Source organism: Chinchilla lanigera, unplaced genomic scaffold (genome assembly GCF_000276665.1).
Source record: "Chinchilla lanigera isolate Chin_1 unplaced genomic scaffold, ChiLan1.0 scaffold00011, whole genome shotgun sequence".
NCBI lineage: Eukaryota > Metazoa > Chordata > Mammalia > Rodentia > Chinchillidae > Chinchilla > Chinchilla lanigera.
This window is the reverse complement of record NW_004955412.1, coordinates 24,773,438-24,785,062: the sequence shown is the minus strand read 5'-3', so window position 1 is coordinate 24,785,062 and position 11,625 is coordinate 24,773,438. Positions and strand designations below refer to the sequence as shown.

At 37.6% G+C, this 11,625-nt stretch overlaps 2 protein-coding genes across 2 annotated transcripts; both read right to left on the bottom strand.

Annotated features, from left to right (window-relative positions):
- Positions 1-789, bottom strand: LOC102023343 (putative olfactory receptor 10D4; the record flags this gene model as incomplete). The annotated part of the gene is made up of 1 exon (XM_005378637.2): positions 1-789. A coding segment is annotated over exon 1 (786 nt), but the record flags the coding sequence as incomplete, so codon positions are not given.
- Positions 790-9,483: 8,694 nt separating this feature from the next.
- Positions 9,484-10,410, bottom strand: LOC102023016 (olfactory receptor 148-like). The gene has a single exon (XM_005378636.1). It carries the CDS (start codon positions 10,408-10,410, stop codon positions 9,484-9,486), a length of 927 nt encoding a protein of 308 aa, XP_005378693.1.
- Between the last annotated feature and the right edge of the window lie 1,215 nt (positions 10,411-11,625).

The following is an 11,625-nucleotide window of genomic DNA, read 5'->3' as shown; positions in this document are numbered from 1 at the left end:
GGGGTTGGGCTGCAGATAGATGATGATGACTGGCCCATAAGCACAAAGGATTGCAGTGAGGTGGGCACTGCAGGTGGAGAATGCTCTTTGCCTGCCCTCTGTGGAGCGGATTTTCAATATGGAGATTCCAATGCAAGTGTAGGAAACAAAGATAAGAAACAAACAAATGAGTGTCAAAAGACCAACATTTGTAAAACCTACTCTCTGAGCTAGAGAGGTGTCTTCACAGGCTAGAGGCAAAATGGCAGGCATATCACAGAAGTAGTAGCCTATCTGATTGGAGCCACAGTAGGGTAGTTTGAAGGTGAGGAAGGTTAGGATAGTGGCATGGACACAGCCACTCATCCATGTCCCTGTGGCCAACACAAAGCATACCTTATGATTCATGATGACCGTATATCTCAGTGGATAACATATGGCAACAAAGCGGTCATAGGCCATCACTGTGTATAGGAAAGTCTCAGTGCAGCCCAGGAAATGGTAGAAGAAGAGCTGAGCAGCACAGCCCTGCAAAGAGATGACTTGGCTTTGGCCTGAAAGATATGACAACATCTTGGGGACAGTACTCGAAGAGAAACCCAGGTCAAAAATGGAGAGATTTCCAAGGAAAAAATACATGGGAGTGTGAAGCCGAGAGGAGGAGAAGATGGCAGTAAGAATGAGCATGTTTCCCAGGAGGGTGCATAAATACAGTGATGAGAACAGGAAGAGAAGGGCAGTCTCTAAACCTTCTGTCCCAGGGATGCCCAGCAGGATGAATTCGGTCACCATAGTGTGATTTCTCATTTTTATGGAAGAACCAACTCTTGAGTGTCTGTGAAATTAAATTTGTGGTGAAATTTAATATTTGTGTAAATAAATTGTGTTTATATCAGTGGAATGGTAAGGAAGACAAGATCCAGATACTCACACAACAGTGATTCCTGAGAGAAATTTCTTGATCTGTCTGCTTCTTCTTGATTGGATATCTTTCTGAAATTCCTGCAGGTTGAACTTTTACACTGCAGATTGTGTTCATTAAAAATCTTAGCCACAAATTAGAGATGGAACTAGTCTCCTTCCATTTCCATATACAAAATTAAATTCGTCAATTCCAAAAGTTCCTTGTGATTCTAAAGAAACAAATACAAGGACTCAATGTACTTATAATATACAATGTTACACCCAAATTTCTTGTATTCATTAAAGACAATTTGACTCTATTAACTATGTATGGTCATGCACAAGTAGAACACGTTCCAAAATTGTATCACTTGGTATAAGCCTGCACAATAACAAATTAGCTGAGAGTCTTAGCTATTATTGAAGAGAAAATTTTATCGATGGGCTTTTCATTCTCTGAGTACCCTGAGTTTAATACAGATGACTATGTGGTAAGTTCCATCTCAGGCACCAGAGTCTGCAATTCTCTAACCACACACAAGTTAAGGGTTACTAAATTTTACCAGTAAAAGACACAGGGGTAAGGGGAAAACTGCAAACTTTACATTCTGAAAATTTTGATATCTTTTTCTACTTATTTTAACTTTTCCAATACAGTGACATGTTTAAATTGTACATCTTCTCATGGATTCTACTGCCTATGACTCTTTAAATCATCTGTCTATCTATTTGTCATTTATCTATCTATCTGTCTTTCTGTCTACTTATCTCTCTATCTATCATCTACTTATCTATCTCGACCTTATTTTTTCCTAGTGACTGTAAGAACAGGGAAAAATTGAGAGCCAAGGTAAAAAGTGGAAGATAAAACCTGAGCACTTGCCTGGCAAACAGGATGCACAACTGGCTGGTGCTACTCAGTGCCTTTATCCTTTCCTTCTTGACAGAAGGAAAGAGCCGCCCTGTCTAAACACTGCTCATCCTGCAGTCTGCATATAGAAGTCTTGAGTTCTGTGATATTTTTATTCACTTTTAAGTAAAGAGTCACACATCCAATTGTGGTTCAACTCCCTTGCAACAATCTCTTGTCTGATGCCAGGAGCTGAAATAATTCACACACAGAGGAGATGTTAAATAACCTTGGCTTCCTTTGGGTATTAATCCCCCAAGTCAGGCATATTATTGAGTAAGAGTGCATTTAATTACTTGGCATAGTTGGGCTTCAAAAATCAGAAAAAGATTGACATAATTTCCTTTGCAAAATATATTTTCAAGAATAATTTTCAAAAATTCATTTTGTGCCAATATCACATGTATTTACATGTGAAGTTTTTCATTTATTGTTTTCCATGTGGTGTTGTGTTTATAAATAAATATTACAAATTTTATTGCACAGTACCAATAGGATTGCCATGTTGCAACAGTACCTAGGATAACTGAGAGAACTAAAGAAACTGATGGAAAACTAGACAAAGGAAAGTGGTGACTAGAGCAGCTCCAGGCACAGTGGCAGGAAGACTGAGGAGCGGCCTCCTGGCACTGTCATCACCTGGCTCAGCCACAGCAGCCTGTCATTCTGTGTGCCTCAGTTTAAGATGCAACTCTGATTTCCTTGGCTGAGTCTTGCACTGGCCTCTGTGTCCAGGGTATGGGATACAGTGCAATGGAGAAGGCAGGTTCCAAAGGATGGGGAGAGGACTACTGTGCCGAGCAAAGGAAGAAAACTGTGTTGAGATCCCAAAATGAATGTGAGCTTGAAGTATCTGTCTTAGACTTCTTCGCATCTTTTGTAGTTTCCACGTTAAATGTCTGGAATAATCAATATATATAATGGGTAAGGGCATGGAATTCCTCTTTCTTCAATAATGTGACATTCATTTATATATTTATGCATAGAAGGATCCCATATATTGGAACAAATATTGAATGGCAAGTCTATGTCAGGCATTAGCTATGTGCCAAGAAAACAAAAGGTGACTAGGAGAAGTTTGATTAGATAGAGTTCAAAAAATGTCTAATCTATGTAGAAGAAAAAGAGAATTATATAGTTTTATTTAAACCTCAATATGTCCAATGGCATCTTCTACCGATAAGGAAAATGAAGACAAAGAAGTTAAATGAACTTGCCCAAAAGTTTGGAACTTGCCCCAGAAGGAGCTGAAATTGGATCAGTTATTTTTAGAAATTTTGACTATAAAGCTCTTTACCATAAAGTTTATAATCATAAAGTTTCAGAGTTTAGAGAATGGAGGCTTTTACATGATTCTAAATACATTTGGAATATTTATTAAGAAATATTGTTTTTCCCACACAGTTCATTCATAATAAGAGGATATATTTGATAATTTTGGAATTCTATTTATTCTTGACTATCTTTAACATTTTGAAGCACAATAATAGGCTGGAAAAAATATTTTATATGAATAAAAAGGATAATAAATATACTTTTAACCAGCAAGTGAAAGTCTTTTAAATTTGCCTTTATTTGGCAAAAACTCCTTCAAGGAAAACATCGTTGACTATTTGAGATTTTAGCAGAATGCTTTAGAATCAAGATGGAATGTACCATCACTTACAGTGACGTAAGTCACAGTGAAAACACGTTTTATACTCTAAAAGGTCAAATGTTCTCTGTAATGAGACTTCTTACAGAGTAAGAAGGGATCAGATTACAATGAAATAGACTTTAATAAAATATGTGATACATTTCTTTTTTAATTTTTATTTTAAAGAGCATAGTACAAAAAAAGAATAATAGCAAAATACAAACAAAACAAAGCAAGAACATTAAAAATGATAAGCAGTTTCAAACCAAATGATAGGGATTAACAGTGGTTGTTATATTACATATTATCATCAGTGAAGTTGCTCAGATTACCAGATGTAAGAAGAGAAGGTTGATCAAATCATTAAAGGGAATAAGAAAATAATAATTTAAAAGAACATTAGAGAGAATACATAGTTTCACTAGACAGGACTGTACGACTTCACCAGTGGTTGTTATACTGCAAATTGGTGTCCTCACATAAATTACTTAGATTACCAGGTATAAGCATGCAAAATTGGTCAAAATATAAAAAAAGTTTTCAATCATTAACTGTTCCCCTCAACAAACCATCAGACACCTGCACTACAGTTATGTATTCCTATACAATAGTTCTTTTCTTACACAGAAAGTGTAAAGATAATCCAGATTTATATGTAGTAAAAGTAAAATTGACAGTGTATTTTATTTATATTTTAAGCAAATTCAACATTTTGTCAGTTCTTTGGTAAAATACAGATTTTACATGTGTTTTGAACACACCAAATGTTTGTTTCCAATAAATGATACATGCATTTAATTAATAAAAATAGTATATATTTGTTATGGTTTATATCCAGATGCTCCCCCAAAGCCTCACGTGGTCATGGGGTTTTTTCAGAGACGGATGAATAAAGTGTGTGATAGTAGCATTAAGGGTGTGTGATGAATAAATTACTTCACTGGTTGGTTTGGCATAGTTCTGGCTGGGATTAAGAATATGAGTGCTACACCTGCCCTAGGGTGGGTGGCCTTCTTGCAATATAAGGGACAAAAAGAGTCTTATCTGTCCTTTGTTGCTTTTGTTGTCTTGTGGGTACCATCAACTGTTCTCTGCCAAACCATCTTGCCTTGGAGCCAGCTGATTCTGGACTGAAACCTCTACAAACTGTGAGGTAAATAACTCTGTTTTGTTTTGTTTTGTTTTGATACCAGCAGTCAAACTCAGTACCTTGCACTTTCCAGCTAGGTGCTATGCCGATGAGCTATATCCCCAGCACTCCTCCTTTAACTTTGAGTGTTGGGTATTTTGTCCCAGCAACAAGAAAACTAACTAAGATAATATTTGTGGTGGATGGTTAAAGAAAGCTAATTAACATATATTTGCTCATGTAATTATTTTTCAAAGTAATGATTCTTAAAATTTACTATTTTAAGAATTTTAAAGGAAACTATACTGGAGTGGCCATATTGTACTTTGAGTCTCTTGATCTTATTTCTCCTGTTTAATTGAAATTTTGTGTCCTTTGAAAAATATCACCAGCTGTCCCCAGCCTCACTAGTTCTCCTTGCCCAGGTAGCCGCCATTCTACCCTCTGCATGTGCAATTTCAAGGGTTTCAGATTCCACACATAATGGAGACTACACTTATCTTGTCCTACTCTGTCCCACTCATTTCACTTAGCATAGTGACCTCCAGGTTCATCCATGATTTGTAAATGACGTGACTTTGTTCTTTCTCAGGCTGAAACTTTTCTCCATTTGCTCAGTGAACATGAGGATACAGGCATATATCTCTTTTTAAATTGTTGTTTTATTCATGTTTGATTCAGCAAGATCATGAACTTAGGAATTTTATTCTTTCAATAGACAAAGGATGCAGAATAAAGGTTAGGTTACAAAACTTCACCCTTTAAGAAAGGTAATTAATTCATATTTAGATTCATTCATTGAAGCTTGTGGTATACAAGTTTCATACCTGATACTCATGGTCATACAAAATAAATGATACAATGTGATACTTGATCTCACTGTGGGACACAGAAAGGGTTCAAAGTACTAGTGGGGGAAGAAGGTCATTTTTCTTTTCTTTACTTGTTTCAGCTGACCTCTTGTGACTCAGTGGTTAAATCAGGTAGGGCCTGTGCTGGTGGTACTGCTACCTCTACTTCAGTCACAAATGAGTGCTCTTCACACAGGCTCTACTAAAGCTAATTTTCCACTCAACTCTTCAAACAGAGCTTGCTGATTTTGTCTTTCACTTGTGAGTAGTTCCTGTTTTTAGTTTTTTGAGTTAGAAATAAGGAGGTGAGTAGAGGTTTTAGGCACTAATCCATATCCATAATCATCCCAAGCAGGAATGGGAGAAATTCTACTAAAGAAAATAATACAACTGTTAGAAAAAAGTTGAGGTAAGTGATATTAATTTACATTGCTAAACTGCCTGGTATCTGATTTTTCTCTTCTAAAATACACCAGGAAAGGTGTAGGAACAAGGCAGGCAGCTCAATTCACTCTGAGAATGACATGCTAGAGAGAAGACTTAAGTAATTTGGAACTATATGTAATAATGCCCAATAATGGAATAATTAGCTACATAAAGACAGGAAGGGGCTAGGAGGAGGAGAGAAAATCATGTGAATGAATTGGAGGATCCAAGCAGGTCATTTATTTATTCTTCACAAATCTGTCAGCTTTTATTATGATGTGCCACAGCTTGCGATCTGGAGAACAGCAGTTAGTCATGATGTCTTTCACGCATAGAACCACCATCCAAGAGGAGAAGGCAGGCATTAATGAATGGATCACATTTATACAGTGTGATTACTTAGTGTGGTCAATAGCAGGAAAGAAAGTTCAGTGGGCTGCAATGCTGGAGCAAAGAGCTGTGTTTCCTCTGGGCCTCACTCATGCTCCTGCCCACCTCAGGCACTTGCACTTGCATCATGGTCTGGATGGCAAGACAGCATTTCTGGAAGCAGGGGAAGGAGCTGCAGGGAAAATGCTCTCCCGGGTGCGATCTGAAAAGTAAGCCACTGTGCAGCAAGGGCAGGGTGAGGCACTCCATGGGCAGAGACGGCAGCCTGCACCTGGATGTGCCAGAAACACGCAGCATGTATTTGAAGACTCAGAGGAAAGGGAGGGAAAGAGCTCTGTGTGAGAAGAAGGCCTGAGAGAAAGAAAAACAAGGATCACTCAGCACCCCTTTGTCTCTTTAAAGAGTATGGTCCTTTTGTTTGGAGGTTTATGATACCTGAAGAAAGTTTAAGCAGCTTTGTATTTCAATATAAAATGTGAGAAAAAGAATAGGAAAGTTAGTTCTAGCTACAGGAGGAAGAGTGCCTTCTAGGGAACAAGAGGTCCTCCCAGACACATAATATTATTGGACTACAGAATTCTGAGATAACTTGGTAAGGAAAAAGGAGAAAAGACAGTGATGAGCTCAAAGAAATACTACAGGGAATGTATGTGGATTAAGATCCTGCTAATCGCTCATGGCTGATGGCTTCAGAACAGACCTTTACTTTTGCTTTTTCAGTTTCTCTACCTGAATGCACACTGGGATCTTTACTTAATTCCCATGATCAGGACAAGCCCCTCCGGAGAAATTCCCTGGGAACACGCAGAGGATTAGCACCAACAGAGGATAGGAACAATCGCAAAAAATGAGAAAATAGAACCCCACACTGTGGGATTAGAGCACAGTATGACAAAACTGCGTAACAGCCACTACACATGGGACATCAAAGGGACAAAGTTTATTTTTCTCCTAAATATTTACCCTGAATTTTCCCTTCAATTTTTAGCTCAGATAATCAACTTCACTCGATACCCTTCCTTTTGAAAATAGCTTTGTAATAACAAAGGAGACAATATAATTTTCAAATAACAAAAATGACAAGAAGTATAAGTGAAAGGACCTCCAAATAAAATCTTCCATTTTAACATTTAGGTGAACATTCTTTCAATCATCCAATTATAAATGCACATATTTATATGGAGATAAAAATAACACCTAAGTGCTAGCAATATTTCTGTATTTGCTTGTAGTGAAAAATGTCTGTGTCCTGTTTGTTTCTCCGCCAAGTTACTTGCTGGTTGTTGCTGTCGTTAGATTAAGGACATAGTATGCCTCTGTGTGCATCTATGCTTAAATAAAATCTGTGTTAATCACTTTTGGTGTATGAAAGTTTTAATATGCTTTAAATTTTTTCCTCAGTGCCAAATACGATATTACTTCAGAAGGAGGTAAAGAAGTGGTTATTCAGATTTTTGCTTCTAATATAACTTCAGCCTTAGTTAAATGTGAATATATATTTGAATTAAATTAGGTTGCATCCTAATTATATAATTCTTGTTCTTATTTCCATGAAAATAAGTATATACTTTCCTCATACTTTGCATGTTTAAGTGAAATCCACTTATTCATTCAAAAATCTGTGCTTGAAACTTACTGTGTCACTGTACTATGACCTCTACATACTATAGGACAATAAGACAATTTGTACTCTTAAAAATTTTCCATCATATAGGAAAGAAATCTTTTGTGCAAGCAAGCGTCATGTGGTGAATATTTGTTCATCAGCACTATCCAGGCTTCACCAAGTGTTACGGTATGTGTGATCTTCCAGCAATACCGACATTCACAGAACAGCAAATGAATACTGCAATTATCTGGCCCAGCATATTATCTAAGATGGTCCTCACTTTGTTGTTTTTGCCTCCTTCACAAGTTCGTATGTTGAGCAATATGTTTTATTTGAGATTTTTCACTTCTTTTTATTCATTTTAAATAAGATCAATTTGGAGGAGTAAAGACAGAATATAAAAAGCACAAAATATAAAAAGTGTTATCAAAATGAAGAACTGATATGCCTGTGGAAAAGTCCAAGTAACCACTACTCCTTTTTCTCTTTAGATTCTGAGAAAATTGAGAAATAAATTTCAACTCCAGTGTTGTTGAAGGTCAAGATAAAAAATATTACCTGGTAAGGGACCCAAATGAGCACGTTAATTGAAACAGTAATTAAGCCCTTTTCTCTTCCACAATGCTGGATGGGAATGTTTTTCAACTTTTTTTTTTTTAAACTGCAAAAGCTGGAAGTTGGCAGCATGTTTTAGAAGGAAAATCATGGCACAGTAGGATTCAAGAGGTCTGGGTAAAGTAGAATCACTGCATGTCTCCCACAGGGCAAGATAGTATTGCTGTACCTATAAGTTGGAGCCATGGGTAGAAGAAAATGAGTGAAGAGTAGGATTAATGTATCAATATGGCCTGTCCCAGTGTTTATTTCTCAATTATTTAGTGAACAATGTCCTTATATCGTGATCTCTGCAGAAAGGTCATGAGGGATGGTAAGCTTCAAAACAGATCAATCACGAGAGTCATAAAGTAGCAGGATTAAGAGCAAGGATTTTGGGGAGAAGGGACACGTATTTGAGGTTTGACTTGCTGATTGATGGAAAGTACTGGTTTTACTTTTATGAGGCCTCTAGTCTGCAAAGTTTCTTAAATAGAAAATATACAGCCTACTTTTTAGAGGTGATATGAAGATTCAATAAACAAAAATGTGAAAAAATTCATCACACTGCCCAGAAGGCAGACCATGCCCCACGAATGTTAGTTACTAGTCTTTGGGAGGTAGAGGAACTGAAATACTTACAAGCACAAACTAGAATAATTACTTAAGTAGAGCAGAATCGTGAAGGAAGATGTTTTTAGTGCAGAGAGGGCCAGTAGACAGTGCTTCTTAGATAGCCACAGGTCCTCTATCTTCAAACAAGCAGACATGATTGCCTATTATAGGAACAAGAAATCTATCTCCAAGCCGCTTGTCGTGCCCACTGGACTCCTTCCCTGGGATTAAGTCATGGGAAAAAATATTAGTGATGGGGTTGATTATAATGAACCAGAAGTGCAGCAATATAGAAAATCTTATAGGGAAACCAAATATATTTCTTTCAAAGGAAGTGCTTTCTATTGTGTGTTTACTTATTTTAGTGAATGAAAGAGGGGGTTGACAATAAAAGATAAAAAAAAAACTTTTTAAGTTCTTTATAGATTCCAAAATTCACTCTCAAACAGAAGGTACAATATTTTGGAACACTCTCTTCAGGGAATTTTTCACTTCCTTGTTCCTCAAGGAGTAGATTAATGAGTTCAGCATGGGCGAGACAATGTTATTTAATATCTGTACCACAGCACCAAGCAGGGGGTTGGGAGCGCGCTGCAGATAGATGATGATCACAGGTCCGTAGGCACACAGGATTGCTGTGAGGTGGGCGCTGCAAGTGGAGAAGGCTTTCTGCCTGCCCTCGGCTGAACGGATCCTCAGAATGGCAATCCCAATGTGTGTGTAGGAGACACAAACACTGAATAAAAGCGTTAAAGCCAGAAGGCCAACATTAACGGAACCCACTCTCTGGGCCAAGGAGCTGTCATTACAAGCCAGGGGTAAAACCGCAGGAATGTCACAAAAGAAGTGGTCCACCTCGCGGGGGCCACAGTAGGTTAAATGAAAGGTGAAGGAGGTCAGGATAGTGGCCTGAAGACAGCCTACCAAGAAGGATACTGTGACCAAGCTGACGCAGACTTCAGGTTTCATGATGAGCATATATCGCAGTGGGTGGCAGATGGCAACAAAGCGATCATAAGCCATCACGGAATAGAGGCAGCCTTCAGTGGAGCCCAAGAAATGATAGAAGAAGAGCTGTGCAGCACATCCCTCATAAGAGATGGCTCGGCTCTGGCCAGAGAGGTAAAGTAGCATCTTGGGACAGGTTACAGATGGGAACAACATGTCAAAAATAGATAGAAGTCCCAAGAAAAAATACATGGGGGTGTGAAGGGCAGAGGAGGATGTGATTGCAGTAAAGATGAGTAAATTTCCCAGCAGGGTGAAGAGGTAGATGAAGGAGAAGAGGACAAAGAGCACAGGCTCTAGTCCCTCTGTCTGAGGTATCCCCCGCAGAATGAACTCAGTCAGAGAGGTATGATTTCTCATATCCCTCGGAGAGTGGCCCTGGTTTTCATAAGACACAAGAAGACATGAATGTGGAGGCTAATTTTTGACATATATATTATTGGTACATTCATTGTCACTAATTTTTGTTTACAGGTAAATATGATGTTGAATATAACAGTTAGGCATCCTTGCAAAAACACACAGAGCTAATTAAGCACATGTGTAACTGCATATCTTGAAAAATATTCCTTCAAAAACATGAAAACAAAGAGAAGTGAAACATCAGCATGACGAGAAAAGTGTATGAACCAAGAGAACAAAGATCTCAATACAAACAGGTACATAGTTTCGTTACCATCCTTTAACAGGAATGCTCCATGGTAACCAAACTTGAAAGTGTGATTCTTTTCTTTCCTTTTCAGGGCACTGGCAATTACTCAAACATGTTGTCCAGTACTCTGAATATACATCAGTGGTCACTGTGGGCACTCACAGTGGGTAGCACCATGAGTAGCAGAACTTGGGTTGTATTAATATCATTCTTATTGGGTATATTTCTTGATTTGATGATTTTCTTGTATGAAATGTTCATTTTCTGGAGAAATAGTGTGGAATCTGGTTGATATCATGGGGCTTTAAGAGATTAGCAGTCTAGCTGACCCCACTGAAACATTTTAGGTTTCACTGAAGTCAAATCATATATAAAATTTAAAATGTGAGATATTTAATTTTTATTAAAATCAGAATTTTTGAATTGTTAGAGAAATGAAATGAAAATCCTACAATTCCATAATTTTTAGTAAAGGGATGGAAAAGGAAATGCAAAGTAAAAAGAATTAAGATGTATTATGTACACAAGTAAGACACATACCAACTCATGACAGATGTAACCATCATATACTGCAATTAATTACTATGTACTCATAATTTTCCTTAAAATTGAAAATTTTTATTTAAAATATTGTTGCGGTAGTAACATTTAAAATGAAATCTATCCTCTTAGTAGATTAATAAGTGCATAATACAATTTTGGAAACTATAGGCACAATATTGCAGAGCAGACTTCTAGAGTGTACCCATTGGATTATACTTAAATTTTGTAGCCATTGGGGCCAGGGTCAGCTCAGTGGCATAAGTGCTTGCCTGGTAAGCCTGAGGTCATGAATTCGATTCCCAGTGCAAAAAAAAAAAATTTGTATCCATTGATTGGCAACTCCCCATTTCTCCCTCTCCTCTACCTGTGGCAATCACCAC